Here is a 23,758-nt window from a genome sequence, read left to right as displayed (position 1 = left end):
AGTATAAAGTGTTGCATACTTTTAGCTAAAAGGAAAACTTCCGGCGAAAGTTGGTTGGTCTTTGCAATTAATTACGTCACTCGATAAAAAAATAGTAATGCGAAATGGTTCAATAGATATTGGGATGTATGAAACAATTGGTTACAGCAATCGACTCTGCGGATCGCAAAACCCCTAAGCTCCTAAATTACCTTTGATAAGTTCAAAGAACCGCAAGTTAGGCCTTCCGGTGGTTCCTGGCCACCTTATCTTCTGACTATCAGGTTTTGACCCTGAATACACGTGTGTGGCATCGAATGGGAATGCACATGCAAAGCAATTTGTGGGTCTGAGCATTACGCATACGCATTAATGCTACCTAATTGATCGACGGTGGGTAGTAGGAAAATATTCGCAAAAATATCATTTCGGGCAAACGGATCAATCATTCGCACCGCCGAACACGTATATAAAGGTTTTGTACCCCTTCCTTGGCAGCGACAGTAAAGATCGAGCCGCCAACAAAACGACCGCCAACATGAAGCTTCTGTGCAGTGTGCTAATCCTCGCCAGCGTTCTGGCGGCCAACGTAACAAATAATTTGATATTCGCCACCATTCCGGCAATAACCAGTTTGGCTTTCTCCTGAACAGGCCAAGCCCAATGTTCAGCTGCAGCTGCAGAGTGCCCTCGACCAGTATTTGGTGCATGCCCGCAATTTGGATACCACCGTTTCCGCTGATGTGACCACCCAGTGCTTCAACCTCTATCTGCCCATGCTGAACGAAGTGGCTGCCACCTTCTCCACTTCCTATCAGGCCTGCATCAGCACCGCCAACGCGGAGACCGCCAATCTGACCGCCGAGGCCGACAAGCAGCAGAAGATCTACCAGGCGGAGGTCACCAGCCTATGCAGCGCCTTCACCGCCTGCAACAGCGACAACGATACCACCAACTTCTTCAAGTGCTACGCCAATGCGGTGAGTTGAAGCTAAAGGATCTTCCGAATGATAGTTGTTAACATAGACTAGGGTTCAAGTAGTACTCATATGCCCCAACAAGTATAGGTAATTCGCATATGGTGAAAGGCCGGAGACTAGGTCAATTTTTTTAGACCTAATCTTAATGTGTTACAAAAAATGTATCGTTTTATTTCCTTAGGCCGAGAGTGATGTATCTGTGATCTATGGCATCGCCACCAATGCCGCCAGTTCGGCCAACTCCCTGAGCACAGGCATCCAGGCCATCCAGGACACCGAGTACCAGTGCACCAACACCACGGAGAGCAACTACGTCCGGGATACCGCTGCCACCTACGATCTGTTGGACAGCTGCCTGAAGTACGGAGTGCCCACCACCTCCACCGCCGCCCCCTCCTCCACCAGCCCCGTTGATAGCTCGAGCGGGGCTCCTGTCACTGATGGCACCACTGTTGTGGCATCGTCCACCGCCGCTGCTGACACCACTGTGGCTGTGACCACCGCTGCACCCGGAACCGCTGCTCCGGCGACCACCGCCACTTCCGGCACTTCGGCCTCTTCTTAAGTCACAACTTTAAGTAATCACAAGCAATAAATGAACATTTGAAAAAACGTTATGAAAGGTGTCCTTTAAACATTATTTAGGAACAGAAAAATTTATTTTATATGTCGAAATCATTATGTAAATTTAAAGGAACTCAATTAAACTTATTTGTTTAAATTTTTATTTTTCATTAAGTTATTATTAACACTTACATATTATTACTACCGTCACTCTCTCTCTCTTGAGATAGTTGGTAGCACATTAAGTACCTATAAAAAGTCAAATGAACTAGAAATCTTTTAAATAGTTGATTTACGAGCAAACAAGTTTTTACATATGGCATGTAAGAGTCATCATAATATATTTTACATATTTTAGCCGGATAAGAGTTTCATTTCATTTATTAAAAATATAGGATTTGATTACAACTGCTAACTTTATATTTTTTTTTTTTTTTTTTTTTTTTTTTTCATTATTACGATGATGTTTTTATTATTTGATCAACGCACTGTTACCCATGCGGCAACTTAATTTGATCTGCTTAAATTATTTTATTTTACAATGTGTCTTGGTTACTTAAGACTAACAGATTTTTAATCCTAAAAATGATAGGGAGAATTATAATAGTTGATATAACATAGTAATTATTATTTATTTGATTATTCTAATGAATTTTAAAACTAAGACTTTCTAGGTCAAAACCAGGTTAGGGAGGTCATGAGGGTGGTGGCTAACTTTATATAGATTGCCTGAGACAAATGTTGCATACTTTTTGCCGAAAAACAAATGTTATTCAAAACAAGTAAGGAAGTCAGGTTCGGCAAAACCGATGCTTGTATACCCTTGCTGTAAATATATATTTAAAATACTGAAGCATTTTTTTCTATTATTTTCAATTAATTGTACGACATCATTATATGATATAGTCGTATGGTTTTGCTCAAAGATCTGGTTATATCGAATTAAAAGGCTTTAAGATCGAAAAAAAAAAAAAAATAAAGCTGGGATTTCTTTTCAATTACATAAAGTTTATATGTTCATTCAATATTTGAATATGACACATTGATAGGAATAGTTTTCGCTAAGTTTTTGGGCTTTGTGGCCCAATAGTTACAGCAATCAATTCCATGGATTGTAAACTCTTAAGCTGTTGAGTTACCTTTGATAAGTTGAAAGACCAGGTGCTTGTGGACTACATTATATTGTTATCCGCACTTCGACTTGACTCATCGATTGGAGCCGTCTGGTCATACGGCCTAATGCTACCTAATTGATCGGAATTCACTTGCAACAAAGAAATCACACGAATTTCAAGTTGGTCAAACGGATCCATCATTTTACCGACCAGACGGGTATATAAAACATTTAGACCTGGTCTACAGTAGTCCCAGTAAAGGAATAACCGTCAACATGAATATTCTGTGCACCGTGCTTATCTTCGCCAGCGTTTTGGCGGCCAACGTAAACAAAACGGCACATCCGCTTATTTCTCGAGAGTAACCACTTCCGTTTCCAGGCCAAGCCCAATAACCAGATCCAGAGTGCCTTGGATCAGTATTTGGTGCATGCTCGCAGTCTGGATACATTTGTTTCCGAGGATATGACCACGCAGTGCTTCAACTTATACATGCCTATGCTGAATCAAGTGGCTGCCACTTTCTCGAGTTCCTATCAGGACTGCATCACCACCGCCAATGCCCAGATCGCCAATTTGACCGCCCAGGCGGAGCAGCAGCAGAAGACCTATCAGTCCGACGTTTCAACACTCTGCAGTGCCTTTACCGCCTGCGACAGCAACAATGATACCGCAAACTTCTTCAACTGCTACGCGAATGCTGTAAGAAAATGCACAATGAAATAGTGAAAGTATTGAAAAATTGAATTTTAAATATTCCTATAGGCTGATAATGACGTCTCTGTGATCTACAACCTGGCCAGCAACGCTGCCAGCTCGGCCACCTCCTTCAGCTCGGGCATCCAAGCCATCCAGGACACCGAGTACCAGTGCACCAACACAACGCAGAACAACTACGTCCGGGATACAGCTGCCACCTACGATCTGCTGGACAATTGCCTCAAGAATGGAGTGCCCACCACTACCGCCACATCCTCATCAGCCGCCCCTCAAACTACCTCTACCACAGACGGGGGTTTCCTATTTGGCCTTTGAGTAGTTAGCATTCGAAACTTTAACATATTCTAATCCATAAAAACTTGTATCGTTCAGTAATTTTTTAAACCAAACAAAAGAAAACAAATAATTCAATTATATTGCCAAATTCACAGTAGCTTGGTTTTATACTGCAGACATCGCCAATTGAAATCTTAACATAATCAATTTTGTTTCAGATGAAATTTTAAAAACGAAGTGATCAGTGAAATAAAGTCGCATTGGTTTCAGTCGTTTAGTTATTTTATAATGTGTACTATTGTACATGCCTAGTGACTAAGGGAAATCCTAAAAGGCTGTTGTATTTTTTATATTTTTTTGCCAACGGAGTACAGATGCTCTCACAAATATACTTTCGTGTAATATTCGGTTATTTCTGGCACAAGATTTCGGAACAGACTGATGAGTTGCCCACAAGCCGCAGGCAGCATCAATGGAAAGTTTTTACCTACACTCGGAGAATAGAATAGAATAGACTGACCGAACTTACACCTTTTCGATTGGCGAGCGGGCATAAATATTCAATCGGCGGAGGTGGCCTTATCGGCGATACATTCAATTATCTCTCCGGTTTGCGACTGTTGGCGCTTTAAAGTGTGCCCACACACAGTGGCTTGTGCTCAGTCGAATTTTGTTCTCGGACCATTAAACATTACCCATTCAGCCAGCATTCACCATTCCAACATTCGACATTCAACATGGAAGGCCAACGCGTGGCAGTCGTCGCATTTGCTGTTTTGCTCGCCGGATTGTGCGTGCTATCCGGTCTGAATGTAATGAAAATGAAATTGAAAATGGAAATGAAAATGAGACCGGGTTGGTGACAATCGAGTAACCGTAACCCCCTTTTCGTAATCTCCAACAGGCGGCACCCGTGGAATGCAATAATGGCGGTGGCATCCAGATCTCTGACGATGGTTTCCAGAGCCAGACGCAAACCGGTCCCGGCTGCCAGACCCAGACCTCCGAGGATGGAACCCAGAGCCAAAGCCAGAGTCAGTCGGGCAATGGCTACCAATCGCAGACGCAGTGCAGCGGCTCATCCTGTGGTCAGTTCAACACCTTCCCGCCGCTATTCACCATTAAGCCGCTGGAGCCATTGGCACCCATCACTTGGCAGCCATGGGGGCAAATGAGGAACAACCAGGTGCAGCAGCAGGTCAATTTTGGCTAAGTTTTGGAAAAAAAAGTATTCAAGTTAATAAAGATTTTGAATTTGTAATTATTCAAAAATTTTTAGTTTATTATATACAACACGATAAGATTTCAAAAAAAAATTGTATGTTCAATTGAAAATTAATTGATGAACAGCGACTTAACGGTCTATCACCATAATGAAAAATTAAAAATTAAAAAATGTATTTTATTAATAGAAAGAACTTACAATATGGCAAATTATTGGATTAATCGTAGTCCTAACAAAACACAAATACCAAAAAACAAAGATTTCTATAACATCCAAAAGATTTTGATTCAAAATTCATAGATAACAACAATAGAAAACGCGCGTTCAAAATGTTTTCGGTGTAATAAAAAAAAGGAAAGCTGGCTTGAATTTAGATGCGAAGTCTGGCGCTTGTCTAGCTCAACGAGATATCGCAATCCAAAATGACTCATTCATTTTGTTTTTTATAGTCTGACTTATTTACATTTTTAGTCATGTGGGGTAGATTAGCAACGATTCGTTCGAGTATTGTGAGCGATTAGTTCACTAATTGTTCTGTTGATTGGGCGTAAAGATTTTGACAATGAGCGTTTCTGATTTGAGCTCGGCCATAGATAATCGCCATAAAGTGTATAAATAGTTTGCATTACACTTAAAACTAAAAGATTAAAACTAAATGATTTAGAGATTAAAAAACTTAAAAATTACTACTTATCAAAGCTTAATAATGTTTGATCTGCATCAGTTTTATTTTCCATTCTAGAACTCCATTTATGCTTCAAATTGATTGTACATACATATCATAAAATGTTATCCACTATTTTCGAAAGTTCTCAGAATAAACTTTTGCTTATCACTTAAATCCCTGGGATTGCAGCACCAGAAAAGCAAAAATAATGATGAATGTTCGCGAAAGTCTCGTCTGTGGTTAATGCATTTTTTGTTTTCCTGTAACTTTTGCCACTGTCGCTGCTGCAGATAAAACTTTTATAATGCTCCCAACTTTCCGGCAATGTGCGGTGTGCCATCACTTTTGGCAGGCACTGTGGCACCTTCTTCTTCGCCGTTCGGCCTTCGGCGACGTGTGCAAGTAATTGTGGCAAAAGGCAGCACAATAATCAGCGGCAGAAGGATATCGTCAAGCGATGGCGGCAGCGGCAGTGCCGCCAGCTGGCTTTTAACTCATTTTCTGATTAAAATCTGTGCCATTAAGCGTGCCAGCTCGAATCGGACTAAACTTTTTTAATGGCTCCGACAATAGTTGCCGACGTCAGTGAGGCGGTGAGTTCCCATCTGATCCTTCTGCAGTGCAGCCGCAAAAGGACGCGCGAGAATTGGCGCCTGCAACCAACGACGTTGGTCACGACAGGGTGCAGAATTCGGTGTAAAATTAAATTAAAACTGCCAAGGCAAAAGAGCTGCGGACTCGGTGTGCACAGTAAGAAATAACCGCATACCTCTATCCTATTTCACCATATCTTTGCGGCAACTATCAGTGGAATTGAGTTTAACATACGATACTGTGATAAGGCTATAAATACGAAAGAATTGTTTACTTAGTAAAAATCATATCAATTATTTCGATAAGAGACCAATTAGCATGACCTGGGCTAAGTTTAAATATTGCGTAGTGAATATTGTTGATTTACTCTATAGTGATAAGAAATGCTTAGATACTTGGCCATTCCTCAACAAATTGTTCAAAAATATTGCAATTAAATTACCATCTTGTGCTGAATCATAAAGTTATGCTGAGTGCTAATTAAGTTGTGCACTTTTTCTCCGTGTGGCTAAAAAGCGAGCCGAAAGCTGTGAAAATATTTGCGAGCCTTCGAGAAGGAACAGCATCAGATGGGTGGAAAACAGCAGGATGAGGACCAGGATCCTATGTAGGACTCTCAGCGCCAGCTGTCAGCGGCTGCCAGAGCAACGATGTCAATTAGTTTTTGAAGCGATGCTGACCTCTTTGGTCCCCTGGTAACGCCATCCAATCCTTTCCAGCCGCCACCGCCTCCAACTTGGCCTTGCTTGTCCTTTGGCCAAGTCAAGTTGGCTTTAAGTTAATTGCATAAGATTTCACTTTGCACTTGCAATGCTGCTGCTACTGCTGATTTTGCTGCTGCTCGTGCTACTTCCGTTTCCGCTCGCTCCTTGCCATTTTTTAATCAAGTTAAAAGTTATTCTTAAATGGAGTGGAGGAAGCGAAATATGCAAGCGCAATGCAAATATCACAAGGCTCTTTGTGGTTGCATCGATTGCAATGCTGCAGAAAGAAATATTTACGTACTGATTATTTCATGTGGCATACGGGGCCAAATTGGTTTTGCCATTCAAACGCCATCGCCTCGTTAATGTATGCATGTTTTTAAATGCTTTCGTCACATTTAATATGTGAGAAATTCATATGACATCCTGTGGATTTTTCTTTTTTTTTTTTTTGCAAATACGGAAAATGTTAATTAAACTCGAAAGTGTGGGCAGTTGAATTTTCTCTATCAATTCGATTTATGATGTGCAAGGCAAGTTTCGCAGCACAGTGTTGTCGATTTGTTGAACATGGTGTTTAAGATAAGTGGTTTTTCATTTTACTCTGTTCAACTGTTAATTGATATTAAAAGATATTATTAATCTGGCTGTTTAATTGTATTTAATGAGCTTTAAGAAAATATGGCATAGTGTGGTAGTCTGTTAATGCTACTAAATTTTAATCGAAGAGTATCGACTACTTAAGCGTACAGAGTTGACGACTATGTTAAGTGCGTTTTTGTTAACATAATATTTATGCGGCAGCTTTCGTTCTCACCTGCCTACCATATTTCATTTGTCATTCGGCTTGCCACTTTTTTTTTTCATTTTTTATAAATTATCTTTGGCAACAACACAAACACACAGCCATCGAGAGACCCTCAAAGCTGGAGCTATTTCGGGTGCTTTACACCTGCAAAGAGCCTTTGATTGATGATACAGGTAATTGATAAGGCGCCTCAAATACCTCGGGTGGCTTCTTTGCCCACCCCCAGCTAATTGGCTGCTAAGTAGGTGATGTTTAAAAATATTTTAGCGAAGCGTTCTCACAGTACACCTTCCTCATTTCGGGACGGGACGGGTCTTTGCCTAATTATGCACTCAAAGCTTAGTCAACGAGCTCGTTCCGAGATGGTTTGAGCTAATTAGGGCGTCCAACGTTAATTGCAATTTGCACTGGCACTGCCAAGGGAAAGGGCATTTTCCGAAAGGGGTGGTGGGAGGTAGGGACAGATGGAGGAAAGGCTCGGGGAAAACCCAGTTTGCCGGTTACGAGATGTCGCTCAAGTTCTTCAGCTGTTGCTGTCGTTTTGGCGGCGTTGTCACGTTTTTGGTTGCTGCGATTCTGTATGACTTCATTTCTGGATGCCACAGATGTTGCACTTGCCATGCGATTTGCACTTACGTGTGAATGGAATGGAGAGAGTGGATGAAAAGGGATGGATGATGAGCACTGAGAGGTTTTCCATAAGCTAAAAAGTTGTTTTTAAATAGATTTTAGAATTTAAGGAACTTTATATACATTTGTAAGTCATATATTCATCACTTGTATTTATTTGATATTTCCTTATTTTAACATAAATTAAGCGCAAAATGAAAAATGCATGCATTTTATTAGATATGATATAGAAATTGATTTTTCTTTTCTTCTTTTTCTTTCAGTGTAGAAATAAAACCAGATAAGTGCCGATGTAACCGAATCTTGGCTGGCTTTTCTGTCTGGGGCAGAGCCGAAAATTTTCTAATTTTCTACTGCAGTGATTTCGCATGCATAGAGAGTTGCATTGCCCGCCTCCTGATTTTCCCACTTTATTTCGCATTTCCCGCTTTTCCGCTCTCCGACTATTTCCCGGCCCTTCCCTGGGGCGAGTTCCACTGATTTATGCGCATCAATAAGTTCCCTGAGTGCGATACTTATGCGAAATGTGCCGCAATGAGACGTGGACTTGCCCATGGCACGTTCGCCTGCAGTTGCTGTCCACCAACCCCACGATTTTCCGAAATTTCCACCTCCTGCTGCTTCTGTTCCAGCTGCTAAAATAATGATTTGCATTTCGATTTGGGGTTCGATTTCGATTCGGATTTGGCTGAGATATATGGATGGGGGTGAAAGAGAATGATGGCTCAGCCTGGTCGCACGCTCTAATGAGAGTAACGTGCACAGAAAGAAATTCAGCTAAAGTATACAAGTATAAATAGTACTTAGTCTATTTCCAATAAAGAAACAATTAACTTGGTTACACAGGCAATGCTCTTTAATAGAACATTTAATTGTTTACGTGGCCGCTTGGCAGATAATTTCCTAAAGATTTATGAATTATTGAACTTAATTTGGTATTGAAATGAGAGATTCATACAGCCCCTTTTGTTGGGGTGTAGCCCCTATACCTAAACGGCTTATCGCTTTTGGGGGGCACAAGCCAACTGGCCAGTCAAATAATTCATTTTCGCCTCTTTGTTTGTTGGCCACGTTTACGGCCCTCGCTTATCTTAATGGGTCAAAGGTTATGACCAGCCTTGAGATGAGACAGTCCGTACTTCCGGCGACTGGACTGAAAACCACGAACCACAGTGCTGACCACCAGCAGACATCCTTTGCATTCAAACGTCTCTCCACGGTGGGTCCAAAGACTTTGACCAGAGATTAGGCGTGCTTATAGTCAGATTTATGGATCGTCAGCGGGAAAACCTTTTAGCCACCCGTCCACCCGATTTGGCAATAAACACACGATACACACAACGGCAACCGCAGAGCCAGCAAATTTTGGAGTTCCATAAGCGTCATTTAATTAATTCGAAAATTACGTTATTTTCGACTCCGACCCACTCGAGCCACAGACTCCGGAGTCCTCAGTCCGGAGTAGTCTCGAGTCCGGATACACAAAGGTAAGAGGTCGGTCGGCTGGCTGGCTGGCAGGTTGGCTGGCTGGCATACTCAGCTCATTTGCTAAATCAAGCATGCGCCACTTAAATTTTCATTAGACTGTTTTCCCCGACTTCCACCTCAGACATTCGCAGCAAAAAGAACCGCAGCAATGTGCGCACTTTGTCTTAATGATGTTAAAGTGAATTTAAACTTACGTGATTTTTACGTGAGCTGCAGTAATTGCCGATGCCAGTTGCATCTGCACTCGCATGACTTTCAGAAAGGTGAATGAGCTCAGCGTCTTAGCAATTCCACTGAGGGCTTCCACTAAGTCATAATTCTGATACGGTCTCATCATTCAGCTGGTGCCAGAGATTTGGCACATGTGCTCACGTCTGGGCCATAAATATTGGGGCTAGCTGGCAGCTTGGCAATGGCATATTGGCAATGCCGGGGGAGTGCTAGATCAAACCATAAATTTAACACATTTCAACATGTGCAAGAAACCGGATGGATGGACGGACGGTAGTGCAATTGCCCTCGGCCGCTCACATAGCACATTGCGTATACGTAACGTGTTGGACCACGTCCGTAGCGCATCGCTGACCTTTGAACCGCTGTTGCACTGTGCCGTTGTCATATGCAAAGCCATGCTCCACAGCTGATGGTCTTGTTGCTGAGGCATTTAATTTGCCGAAACATCCAGCCAACCCACCCACTTTTCACCTGCTGCCACGCTATTTAGCCAGTTAAACGCGGCCAGTTGGCCAAATTGAAGAGCCATTCGGTTTGCGTGCGCGTGTTTGTGTGAGTGTGCGTGTGCGAACCCAAAACCAAGGCCATTTTCATTGAGCACCCTCGGCGGTCTGTCAGCAGCTTTCGACTGTTCCGACTGGCAAGGAAATACGACCGGAATTTGTGCACTGCAAGGAAATTGGGTTGTCTAAAACCAAATAGTGCAGGTGCATTTGGCTTTTTAGGAAAATGTGCTGGATAAACTTAGCTAGTTTTGTCAAGTTTTTTATTAAGTTTTTCCTTGTAGAGAAATACTCTGAATCTTTAAAGCAATTCTATAATGTAGAACTTTCATTATAATCATTATAATCTTGCTTTTTAGAGCTTTCTTTCGAACAATTGATTGAGTTGAGCCAAAGTCGCCGCATATTTTCTCATAGTGGAGATGCTTTTCCTGTTGCTTCAGGGGCTTAAATGAGGGGGCTAGATGTGGGTGGCCGACAATTCGCTTGGTTCGGCGTCATGCAAGTGGGTGTGCTTAATTCCGTTACACTCGGGTTAAATACACACATTGAAAGCGACCGCGGGCTGGATGGGGGAGTGGGTTTAATCATGGCATCGCACTTGAAAAGGGGATTCCCGGCTTAAAATCGGATTTGCCACGCCCAAGCGACGCCCAACCAAGCTTATCGAATTGTTCGCATTATCGTTTAGATTTTAGTGGGCCAAGGAAATTAATTTCGAGAGTGGGTTTCGAGCTGGCAGGCACCTGACATGTAATTACTAAGCTTACCAGCCGCCCGGAGCGTATGGCATCCGATTTCATCATCGACTAGAACGTTCGACATCTGCTCTATCGTCTAGGGTCGCAAATTTCGGATAAATCTCGTTAATTCGTTAATGCAATGTCGTTTTGCCTGGGAACTTACTACTGAACATTCCCCGACGAACTCGAAGAATGTATGTACATACATACCCCAGTGCCATTCATTATGTTTGTTTCATTACGGATGTCGATAAAACGGCAAATGGTATGACAACAAGCGGATTTGCGGCTAAGTCGAGGAAGCACACATGCTGTCTTTTGTTAGTTACTTCAACCAAATATTGCCATTATTATAACGAGTATTTGCGGGACATTGGCAGTTCGATTCTGGGAAACTTTGACTCGCACAGAGAAATCAAAACAAATTACCGCGATCAACAACAATTGACATTTGTTATCCTATTAACGCGGTCATATCCTGGGCCAACATCCCGAAAATATGGCCAGAACCAATGACAACATGGCCGTACATTAGTGAGAGCCAGACTTTCCAGTGATAAAGCAATAAATGTCAAGGGACAAGGCTTATACACAGCCTTGCAGCAACTCGACCACAAAATGTACTCCTAAATAAGCCTATTTCTTCGGCCATAAGTTTCCCTTTGAGTGTGATAAATAGAGGATCATAAATATCTGCCAAGTTTATGTAAGTAGTTATTATGTTGGAGAAAGGGATGCCAAGCAATGCTAATAGGTTCAAATCAGATATAACGATAAATATGTTTACTAATGGCAAAGGATTGATTATATTGAGTATAATTAATATAATAACTAACTGCCTTGTATTATGAAAACTTGTCATTTAAGCCGTTTTCAAATACGTATGTGTCCTAGAATTCAATATCATATTATAATTGGACGTAAACAGAAATCATTTGCTGCACCTTGATGCTTCCATTTACGTTGGCTTAAGTGGCATCCGCAGCAGGTGCAACTGCTGGTCATCGTTTGGGATTTAATGGACTCCATAAAACCGCAGATAAGTTGTGCAAAGAGCAAACAATGGCTTGGTGCACCTAAGCAAATGTGAAAGCATCGAGAGCATTAAAGCAAACAAGCTGATTAACAAATAATGCACATACACACACCATGAATGTGCAAATACATCGAGCGGAAGTATTATCCTTGCAGCTGCCAACCACAACGGCAGGACATACATAAACGGATGCAAATGGGTCTCGCATTGAGTGCGAAGCCATCAAAATTGAACGGTGCATCGGAAACTGTAATGCGACTCTCGATATTACGGATGTGCACATTGAAGGGCATCCATAATTGCTACTCAATGGCACTTGAATGGCAATCGCTTGACTTACGGCTTATTAGGAGGGATAAAGCGCGGGTGGATTTTATGAAAGAACTAGCCAATGGTGCATGAATATTTGAATATTTGAATAGCCCACCCGGACACTGCGGCACTTATGACCAAGTGTACGTGAGTGTTTGATTGATTGTGCGTAAATCCATCTTAGTGTCGTAGTGTTATGTATTCATTTCGAACTGTCCCTCTGGGGGCATCTTTATTTATATCGTCTAGACTGGATTCGAAGCTAAAAATGTGTTTATAATTCGTTGGGACTTTCTTTGTTTGTTTGCCACGACATTAATGAATAAATGCATGGTGGATGTTGTCCAGAAATGCAGATTACTTGGGCATTTGCCATTGACCCATGGTCAAGGACTTAACCCACTGAACCGCACACATTTCACCATTCACAAATGACCACCACTCGAATGAGTCAACATTGGGACAAAGTATTTTAATTGGACTGTTGGAACTTTCTCAACTTTTGGGAAAGGGTCAAGCGCTTCATAATAAACTAGCTGCTAATTTACTTGGGCCAACATCAACTGAAATGGCCAAAACAGACACACACACCTAAGCCAGCACCTGAAGTTATTTACCGACTGGCGGCCAGCGGATAAAAACTTCCAGTTGAATCAAGAGGGCTAGTGGCTCTCGGCGAGGTGCTAACCTTTGGCAATTTATGTGTTTCATTATTAAACTTTGCCACCTGCCGCATATTTAGCAACAATAACAAAAGGCAAAAAGGGCGGCGCACACACACTTGGCGCAATTTATTGGCCAAACACCTCGGCCGGAGCACTCCACTCTCTACAAATGACTGCCGCTGGCTTGGTGGAGGGCTAAAAGCAAGTGAAAGAGAAACTGAAAATCAATTGAATTGTAGATGCGGGTTAAACATGAAAGCAAACATGGCCCAAACGACGCTCGCCCAAGTAAATAAAAACATCGTAAAGCCAAAGACCCTCTTATTCTTGGCCTTTTTACACACACGATTGAATGCGCAATTTATGCGGTGTAATTTATGAAAACAAAAACCGGAAACAATATTTCTGCCGCTCTGTGCTACCAACTTGACCATTATCTGCTGTCTACACACGCCCAGGCCAAGTCGCAGTTATTTATGTGGATGCAACACGGCCCACGATAATGGGCCTCCGCTTCGAGGCAAAAACTTGGCAGCTTGGCACTTCAGGCCAACGCCGGTCCACAGGGCGTATGAGCATTTATTAGCTCTTGCACCAGCTCGGACGTGGGGTGTTACTTTAATTGCGTGGATCTATTGCAGGCGCATTTGCATTGCTGATTGCCGTGCTTGAAAATTCAGCAGCTGGCAGTGGGACACTGTAAAGGGGAATGGCCTTGGAGACACTGGCAAAAATAATGGTATTTAAGCCCAGATATTTGAAAATATATTACCTACGTATGTAAAAATGCTACACCATTAACAGTCTAAAAGTATGCAACTAGACTTTTACAAATTATAAACGAAACATCGATGTTTTTCAATGAAAGCCAAGAACTTTAAATATGAAAACTTTTCCTTCCGTGTACTTTAGATTGGCAGGGCCCAGGACTTTTGCTCATTGGGCGCCAACAGCAGCAAAACTACTCGCATAAACAATTTCCACAAATGGCGGCTAACAAAGTGATGCTTTAGGCCATGGCTATTGTATGCCAGTAGTTGCCACCACCCTTGGCCCCCCTGGCTCCCTAGACAGGGAGCCACCGCATTTTGCTAAGTCGCTTTCCGTTCGTGCCTTGGCCGTTTTCTTTTATTATTTTGCAGCCCTTTTAGTCGAAACGGGCCCAGAGGCCTGTTTGCCCTGGCCAGAGAAGCATAAAAATCACGCACTCACAAACAAATAAAATGCTGACAGCATATATTTCCGTTTCCGTTCCGGCTACAGTTTTCAGTTAAACAAATGCCCCGCATATGCGGCTCTCTTTCCGTTTCTCCCATTCTTCCCTGTGCGTATGTGTGTTTGAGCGGATGTATTACAATTTGGAAATGTCTACGAAACGCACATTTATGACAAAAGGGATAACTTATCCATGGCCCGATCCCTTCTGGCCTATTTGTTTAACAGAGTTCGCATTTTTATTTTAATGCTAATTCGGCCAAGCGACCCAACTGCGCTAAATTAGCAGCTGGAGATCGTAAAAAAAAAAAACAAAAATGGCGAGGGAACTAAATCTCACTTCCGGCGGAAGTGGTTGAAGTCGGCACGCAATGCCAGAGATTTAGTCTGTATTCTATTTTTACGATGCCTTCGATTTGATTGACGCAAAGTTGTTGGATAAACACACTTCACACACATTTTTTTTTGTTCCATCCCACCATCCCAGCTGTAATTTAATAGCTCGGTCTGCCGCAGCGAGGCTCTGGTAAATAAAGTTAATTAAATTTAAATATTTGTGTTTTCCAGCCCCGGCTGGATTTCTTTTCTCTTGTGCGTGTAAAAAAACCGCAACCGAGGGACACACCACGCCCACCTCCGCCAAAACTTTCAACGCACTCAATGGGGCGTTAAATTTTGTTATTGTGTGTGTGTGTGTGTGTGTGTGTGACACCCCCCGCTGCACAAAAAACGAAAAAACACTTTTCGAAAATTTATTACGAAATAATTCATAAAAACGCTGGGCGACGCGGCGGGCATTGTCAACCGCTAAAGAGGCGTCCAGGTGAGCGCTGGGAAAAGCGAAAGGGAACACCCAAAAAAAAAAGTTGTGCACATGTAATTCACAGAATAATTTTTTATTAATATTTTTTTTTGATTAAAAATTTGTATACTCAATTAAGAATATTTAATTTATATTTTCTTGCTTTTTTTATTATTTAAATTACATTTATTATTTTAGGCACTTACCTTTTTGTGATTGATACTCTATCTACCTGCCCATGCAGATTCTGAGTGTTTGAAACACCCCCGCGCTGTGAGTGGTGAGTGGCACCTGCACTCAAAATTATGGAGTGTGAGTCGAGTGGGAAAAAATGCCACCCTTGCAGTTCTCTGACTCTGACCTCAAACACCATACCGCCCTCACAACAAACACAACACACACACACAGCACACATACACGCCGCACAACCAAATAACCAAAGAAAGCAACAACAAAATGTCCCTGCTGTGGACAGTTGGCTAGTGTCAGATGCTGCACTGGAAAAAAAGCTTGCAAACATATCATGAAGTTGCTCCTTTAAATAAAACTTTTATGATTCTATCAGATCCTGATTTTGAGTTCATTTAAAGACTTATAAATTTACTTTATACTTTTTCATCAGAAGTCTAAACATTTTTAACCATAATCATGACCCTATTATTGTATAATTTATATCCAAAATCGTTTTATATAAATTCTTTTTCCTGTGCACGATGCGCTGCCAACAGACGGACAAACATAAATGGTTTGGGCAGAAGAAAAATTGTTAAATTTATATTTATTTTTATGGCTTGGCTTTGTTTCAGACACTGGCGCAGACTGCCACGCCCTTGTGCGTGCGTGACCGCCTTATTTTTCATTTTTTTTTTATTCCCATCATTCAGCATTTTAGTGAGTTGGCAGCATTTCAGTTTCGCTGTTTCGCCGCCGCCTTTCAGTTCAGTTGGCTGTGCGCGCTTAAATGTTTGCACTTTTTTGTTTGGCCATTTTAAAAATATTTTGTGCCCTTTGTTTGGGCCCTTTTTGAATGTTTTTTTTTTTTTTGGGCACTTTTGCTGCATGCCATGCCGCGCATTTATATGCAAATGCATGTGTGTATTGGCACAGTTTAACTGTAGCGACTCCTCTTTATGCGATATATGTGTTATTTTCAGTTCCCTTTATGAGCACATCTTTTTTCTGGTTTATTGGTCCGACCGTTTTTCACATTGCCGCGCATTTTACTTTTCGTCCTTTTGCCCCTTTTGCGGGTCAGCAAATGTTTGCGGTTTTACTTGTCAATTTGAAGTGCATTAAATGGGCCACCCACCATCGGAAAAGGTGTCGGGTGGCAGTTTTTCACAGCAGGATTTGCAGCGTTTTTCGCAGCGTTTTTTTTTATCGCCTACAGGACACACGAAATGTTGAACTGTGCGAATTTCATTTGGACCAATACTCCAAAACCTTTTCGCTGAGCCTTTCGTTTTTTTTTTTTTGACTTGTTTATGGCAATTAAACTTTAATAAAGGGGAATCGTTTAAGACCGCCGCCAGAAAATCATAAATTTTATTTGATAAATCAATAGCAGAGTGTCATCGAAAGAAATGTTAAATATATTAAAACAGTAGAAAACTCCACTCTAAGTAGTATGAATGTTGTACTTAATACAAAAAACCATTAACTTCCGATTCAACAAAATCGTTCGATTTCTGTACGACGTGAAAACACAACCCATTCGATTAAAATTTAACCAAAGCAATCGCATATGCCATTCCCAATCCGCTGGCTGTAAAAAGAATTGTTTTCCAAATTGTTTGACGCTTGCCAGATCAATGCGAACTTGGAGGGGAAAAGTACTTACAGTACGCACTGTTCCACCCAGAGCACTCGAACATGATTGAAAAATTATACTGTTGCCAGGAGTATGTACAAACTGGGATGTATGTACATATCTTTGCTGTTTATATATTTTCGTGGGCGGTGGCTTCTTGGCGGTTGGGTTTATTTAACACTTCCAAACAATTCGCGCGGAACTGGCAGGGAAAAAATAATGCCAAGCAAAACAAGTACGTAGGAAAAACGTGCCACGAGGATCCCCGCTGCTCACTTCACTTTTTCATGTTTCGCCAACGAGCTAGCAGTAAGCAGCAAAAATTCAACACTTTGTTAAAATGTCAAATGAAACATGTCATTTATCATGGCCGCTCCACTCCCACTCGGGTCCTGCGACTGCGTCTCTGAGTCCTGTATTCCGGTTACTCTGGCCTGGCCCAGGCCCGGCCCAACTTTCCAGTACTCCGCGTCCTGTGTGGCCGCCTCGAGTGGATATATCCTGTGCGCTCTTATCTGTCCTAACAAGCGTTACGTTTTCAGCAAATACGCTTATGCCGGGCGACAACGAATCGTCTCAGCGCGACGGCAGCTTCTGCTCCAGCTATTTCTTCCTTCCTTCCGCTGGCAGTCGGCTGGGGCAGGGCAACACTGAAGCAAAGCCACATCAAATGGATATTTAAAAATGTTCTTCTTCATTTAGTCGTGTTACCCATTTCATTAGGAGCATTATATTTCTATTTCAAGATACCTTAAATCTATAATGTTACTAAAATTTTTATTTTTCCTGCCTCATATTTCAGATACTTTTTGTACAGTGAATCCTACGCTGTCGTTGACATTGCTTAAGTGCGGGGCCAACCTTTTCGCACTCGACAGCGGCGCTGAAACATTCTCTGTGATAATTTTTGAGAGCGCGCTCAAAATGAAACTCAAACTGAAACTGAAATGCACAACCAGCCAAGGGCACCCACACAGTGCCCGCTAAAACTACACGTACGTCGGCCATCGGCCCCGCCCATTTCTGTGGGCGTTGGGTGGTTAAATGGGTGGTTTCAACGTCGACGCATTTAAAATTGAAACAAATTGTGAATGATGGAGCAAGGGGAGATGGGTGGAGATGGACTGGCTCCAGAATGGGGCGTATGTGTTTCAGGGCGTGTTTGTGGATGTGTGTTTGCAAACTGCTACTCATGCTGCACTGGCTCCCATGTTTGCTCCCCTAGCTTCACGAGGGAAGTGCCGGTGGATTGGTCCTGTTTGCCGAGGCTCCAAACGCTGTTTGCTCTCTGCGAGTCCTGCGGAGCTGTGACTCCTTCGAGCTGGGAGGACAATAAACCATAACTTAGTGTGCACGGTAGTTCCCGGCCAGGTCCAAACTATGCTCACCTGACCAAGCCAAACACATTGAGACTCTATTAGAGAGAGATGAATGAGTTGCGAAAGTGGCCAGGACCGGAGTTTTAACTAGCTGCGTGGGAAGGTAAGGAAAATATACTATATATAACTAATGTTTGTAAATGATTGGTAGTGTGTGCTTGAAATTATGAGAGAATCGTTAAATCGAAGTCATCATATTCTCATATTAAATTCTCAAAAAACTGTTAAAAGAATTCAATTTGGATACTAAGTGCATTTCCTGAGTGTCTCAAATGGCAGACAATTGTTGATTAAACATATTGAATGATTAATTTTCTTGATAAGCTTCGAGCGTTTTGTTGCTCACTTGATTTAATCTCTCATATGCCACTTTTTAATAGCACTCGCATATCTTCTCCGCATCGCCGACAGCTGATTAAACTCTTTTGCTAAGCGAGCCGGATGAAAGCGTGTCGGAAATAAATCGAAAAACTTTATTAATCATAAGATGCTTGTGCGCCGGTGGCAGTCGTTGCAGCAGCCGCAAGTTACTCATACGCCGTGTTGAGCATTTAAAATGCTGTTCGTTGCAAGTGTGTGTGTGTCTGTGTGTGTCTGTGTGTGAGCTTGAGTGAGTGCGTGCAACGTAAAATTATGGCACACATTTATCAACGTTTTAAACGCGCTGATGACAATCTGCTTGGCTGCAATTTAAATATGCAAATGACAGACACCGAGGGGCGAATAAAAAGGGGCAGGGTGAGTATATGGAGTACGTAACAGATCAGGAAGCGGACTTCGCATTGTTGGGTGCGTTATGGCCCAGACTCCCTTGCACTGCGTTTTCCCGGTATTCCTGCAGATGCTCCTTCAGCTGCGTCTGAAGTATGCACGTCAACGCATTTGCCAAGGCACTGATAAAAAAGAAAGCGTAGTTTGGAAAATATTATTATTAAATACTATTATTAAATATTAATAATTGATATAACTTTATAATATCACATAAGTGCTACCAACTCTTTGGCTTTGAACAATTTTTTCCTATTTTGGTACAATTAAAAGCCAGAAAATTGTGAAATATTTTCCATCAGTGTCCCTACATATTTTAGAGCGCACTTAACTCGTTTGCTCCTGGGGTCCTTCGACTGGTGGCATCCATCCCAGTCCAAGGACCTCCTCAGCGCATCCCAAACCCATCCTGCCTGCCAGCTCCTTGGCGCGCCTGGGTGTATGCAATAAAAATGGCTAGCGAGCAACAATGCGTCTTGATGGCAAGAGAGGCGGGCCTTCCATCGAATGTAGATGCTGAATGCCATGTTGCCCTCGTGAACTTTAATTACAAAATGTGCTCTGTCTGAGCCTCGGGTTGGGGATGTCCAACTGTTGGCAAAACTTTGGGCGCTGCCGGAGCCGCATAGAAAATATGTAAATCATAATAAGCGGCGTGCTCGCCTGACATCCGCAGAGCTATTGCTATGGCTATGTAGCCGTGGCTATATAGCTTCGCTTTAGTTTCAGCTTCGGATTCAGCTCCGGCAAACCGCAAATTAAAAATTTCTGCACGTCTCCACATAAAAAACTTTTCTGCTCTTCATATTTTTCTTCCTTTGGCTTTCTTTTTATATTTCCCCAGCTCTCCACCATACCATTTTTCCATATTTTCTTCTTCTTTTTTTTCGTTTAGTTTCTGAAGCTGGCAGTGCTGTCGCCGGTTTATTTCCTTTTATATTGCTTTGCTTTATGCACACAGCCACACACACACGCACACTCAAACTATTACATATGCAATATGTGCCTGCCTGGCACTTCAAAGTTTAGCTTACATTTATTTGCGTATGTGTGCTTCACTTGAATTGTTATGTGAATGCGTGCGGGAGAGGGTGGGTGGGCGATTCTTTCATGGCGACCCCTTTCGCCGAACCACCCCCCGCCTGCCTGCCAACCAGCCTGCAACTGTCCTGACGCGTTGATTGTGTTTGCATATTATACACGCCCTTTTATGTCCTATGGCAATATGAAATTTATTGTCTCCTCCTCAGTGTTGCAGCCTCGGAGCAGCCTCAGCCTCAACCTCAGCCAACGGCCTTCAGTCCTTCAGCGCGTCAGCCTTGACAGTTCGGCTGGTTGGCTAAGGGGGTTTGCGGGGCTTGGGCCGAAGTCAGAGAGCGACAGAGAACAGGACATTGATTTTAATCCCAGTCGGAAGTCGCCTGCCATTCGCTTTACGAGCAGCAGCAGCAGCAGTATCACAAAAGCAGAAGCTAAAGCAGGCGAGCACATTTTTAATTAAAGCGAGAAAAAACAAAAGGCGAACGTGGCAGGCAATGCGCTTTTCCAGCTGCCACAAAAAGGACCACAAATTGTTGAGCAGGCTGCGAAATGATACAAGTAAAGCTAGATTAAGATAAGAGAAAGTATAGATAAATGTTTAGCCTTTCACTGGGCGTGTATATCAAGTGTCTCTGTTTTGCATCTTCTTGATTATGTTCTTTATATAAATATATTTAGGCAAAATATTCTACAGGCCCGTATTAAACAAGATAATTTTACTGCACTTTTAGTACTTGTATACATATTTTGTAAGCTGACTATTATCGGTCCATGTAACATAATTCATTACTCCTGCCCCGCTTAATGACCTCTTTAGTGGCATTTGTATCATTATGTGACCATTATGGTTTCCGCTGAGGCAGCCGAAAAAAAAGAACCAAAGGTTTGGGACGCAAATAACAACTCCGCTTTACGGGAAATGCATTCAGCTGCATGCACATGGCAGCTCTCAAATAGCCAGTCCAGTCCCTCGTGTGGCATGCAACTGAATGGTAGGGAGGGGGAAAAAAATGTTGAAATCGGGTAAAACAAAGCAATACCCAAAAGCGATTACCCCCGAAAACTAACATAACACGCCAATTTATGTGCACAATTGTTTACACGAAGTTGTATAGCCATTCAATGGCTACGCTGCTCAATTGTTCAATTGTTTAGGTGTGCACTTTTCCAACTGATTGAATGTGGAGCTGCCGGCTGTATAGCCGTAATTATGGCCGGGAAACCAGTTTTATGATAAATGCGGACGGCTGCTGGCCCACACGGCGAATGCGTAATTCAATCAGAAGGCCATTAAATCGAGAAAACTTTTTTCAATATTCGCGGGCATTAAGCTTCAATTTATTTCAATCAGCGAGCGCACAATTTGCGTCCACAGAAGACCATAAAATTGCAGTAAATTCAACAATTGTAGAGTTCGAATTACGAAGCAGTCTGATATGCAGATATATTTCCACTATATATATATAGGATTTTTATATTTTTTCGTTTCAATTTCATTTCACGGCTGCCTTTCTACAATTGACAATTTAATGGAGTCTTCCGCAGTTGCGGCTGAGGTCGAGAAAAGCCATTGTCTGGGCTTTCCCTTGGCTTTTCTCCGGGAATTTTCCCTCATTCTGCAAGTGTTAACCGCTTACTTAGGCCATTATGCTCGCTGGCCGAGGCGACATTGTATTAGGCTGGCAAATTTATGGACGCGGCTTTTATGCTTTAAGGACTTCGGCCAGACTCGAGCGTTAATGGGCGCACTTGTGAATTTATGGGCATGGCCTGCGGTAAAAGATAAGGATAAACCTGACTATGTCTATTTCATAGTTAGCACAGCCTGAGCTTCCGCTAAGTATGAAACTCACTGCACAAATGGCCATATACCGCCTCAGCTCAGTCACCGGAGTTTGCACGTGGCATCCCTGCATGATTTTATGGCTTTCGCACCTCGCTCACATATTTACTATACAAATTACACTTTTTATTGCATGTGATTTCAGTTCCTTCTTGGCGTTTCTTTTTTTTTTTTTTTGCCAGGCACGTGGCAAAGGGTTCTCTGTTTCATTGTGAATTAATGCTTTATTTATATGATGTGTTGAGTTCGATATAGCGGGGCAGCTCGTACAATCTTTAGTGCCCGGCATTTGTTGTTGTGTGTTGGCCATGCATGTGCCACAAATTGGGGCTCAAATTATGTGCTTCAATTTCGAGTTTCGTTAACTTCTTTTTTTTCGACTGTCTCTGTTCGCGGTAAATCGTACGTATTTCCATAACTATGCGCAAATTGCCGAGGAGCACGAGAGGGTAATTCTTTGATTAGAGCCCGCGTGTTGCATGTTGCGTGTGGAAATTATGCTAATTTCCATTGCTGTTGCACTCAGTAATGCCGAGTGTTTTGCCGTTTGTTAAATATGTATGACATGCAAATGTGCCGCCAACTGACTTCAATTAACTTTGATCGATTTAACAAAATGGTTAGCATTTTCAGCTCAATTAATTTGTTTTGTTTTTCGTTTCTGATTTGTTGCAATTAAATGCGTTCCCATTCGTTTGTCAAATTTATATAATTATATTAAGGGACTCTGCATTAGCATAATTAGTTTTTAAATTCCAGAGCATTAGGGCGTTAGTGATGCGGGTATTGAGATTAACTTGTGTCCAAACTAATTACTTTATGTAGTGGATGCAGTCTATATCTAAGAGCAAAAAAAAAAAACTTACAAATATATATGTTTTTGTCTAAAACTGACAAATATTTGTGATGATTATATTTATTTTCGCCTCTGGCAGAATTTACGGCTTTGACTTGGCTTTGCCAGAAGTTTTGCATAATTTCGCATGTATGCCAAAGTTTCAGTTGTTAGTTTATCTGCTGATGGCGTTAGTTAGAGAAATTGTTATATCCGCTTTTCCTTCATTTTGTGCACTCGTTCCCGCAAAACCACGCACCACAGCGAAATGCATATGCAGATTCTAAAAATGAAATTAAAATAAATGGCAACGCAAGCGGCAAACGAAGAAAAACTATTTATTTATTTGTGTTTTTGGAAAATTGTGGCACGCTGCTTTATGTGTTGTCATTAGGCAAATAGTTTGCGGACTGACTGTAAAATACGAGTGTGCAGCACTGCATGTTGCATGCTGCAAAACGAAATGCACACAATTATGGCCAAAATCGGGGAATGTGACGCCAGTGATTTATCAGCATAGACATATCAATGTCGGGTTACAATGTGCTGGTTTGTGGTGTGGTCCAAAACAAACAAAAAAAATGGCAGCATAATTTAATTGGGCTGGTAAATTCAATGGGTTCATTAGGCGGGTGTTGCCTACTTTTCGGCGCCGCTGCTTCTCTGCTGAAAATAATGCAAAAACGTGAGTTGGTTTTCAGTCTGGGTACGTTTTTCCTTAGCCACCATTTTGCCCGCTCATTATTCTTGTTGCTTGTGAAATTGTGCTACCGTTATTATAATACTTTTATGCCATCGTTTACCCTCGCTGATGCGGCTGCT

At 42.1% G+C, this 23,758-nt stretch overlaps 3 protein-coding genes across 5 annotated transcripts, besides 2 other annotated features; all 3 read left to right on the top strand.

Moving 5' to 3' along the window:
* Nucleotides 1-475: 475 nt before the first annotated feature.
* CG5767 (uncharacterized protein) lies at nucleotides 476-1,574 on the top strand. Its single transcript, NM_137439.3, has 3 exons — nucleotides 476-568; nucleotides 633-959; nucleotides 1,141-1,574. The coding sequence occupies exons 1-3, from the start codon at nucleotides 518-520 to the stop codon at nucleotides 1,522-1,524; spliced, it is 762 nt and encodes a 253-aa protein (NP_611283.1). The 5' UTR covers nucleotides 476-517; the 3' UTR covers nucleotides 1,525-1,574.
* Nucleotides 1,575-1,960: 386 nt separating this feature from the next.
* Nucleotides 1,961-2,232: a mobile genetic element.
* Nucleotides 2,233-2,886: 654 nt separating this feature from the next.
* CG5770 (uncharacterized protein) lies at nucleotides 2,887-3,914 on the top strand. Its single transcript, NM_137438.3, has 3 exons — nucleotides 2,887-2,964; nucleotides 3,020-3,340; nucleotides 3,404-3,914. Exons 1-3 carry the CDS (start codon nucleotides 2,914-2,916, stop codon nucleotides 3,671-3,673), a joined length of 642 nt encoding a protein of 213 aa, NP_611282.1. The 5' UTR covers nucleotides 2,887-2,913; the 3' UTR covers nucleotides 3,674-3,914.
* A 301-nt stretch (nucleotides 3,915-4,215) lies between these two features.
* Nucleotides 4,216-5,664, top strand: CG5773 (uncharacterized protein). 3 transcript variants are annotated; one of them, NM_137437.3, is made up of 2 exons: nucleotides 4,216-4,446; nucleotides 4,539-4,893. In NM_137437.3, the coding sequence occupies exons 1-2, from the start codon at nucleotides 4,372-4,374 to the stop codon at nucleotides 4,845-4,847; spliced, it is 384 nt and encodes a 127-aa protein (NP_611281.1). In that variant the 5' UTR covers nucleotides 4,216-4,371; the 3' UTR covers nucleotides 4,848-4,893. The 3 variants fall into 3 exon arrangements, with proteins under 3 accessions (NP_611281.1, NP_001286558.1, NP_001286557.1); NM_001299629.1 differs by having other exon boundaries at nucleotides 4,288-4,446; nucleotides 4,539-5,664; NM_001299628.1 differs by having other exon boundaries at nucleotides 4,288-4,446.
* Nucleotides 5,665-15,497: 9,833 nt separating this feature from the next.
* Nucleotides 15,498-15,613: a mobile genetic element.
* Between the last annotated feature and the right edge of the window lie 8,145 nt (nucleotides 15,614-23,758).

Source organism: Drosophila melanogaster, chromosome 2R (genome assembly GCF_000001215.4).
Source record: "Drosophila melanogaster chromosome 2R".
Lineage (NCBI taxonomy): Eukaryota > Metazoa > Arthropoda > Insecta > Diptera > Drosophilidae > Drosophila > Drosophila melanogaster.
This window is presented reverse-complemented; position numbering and strand designations above follow the sequence as displayed.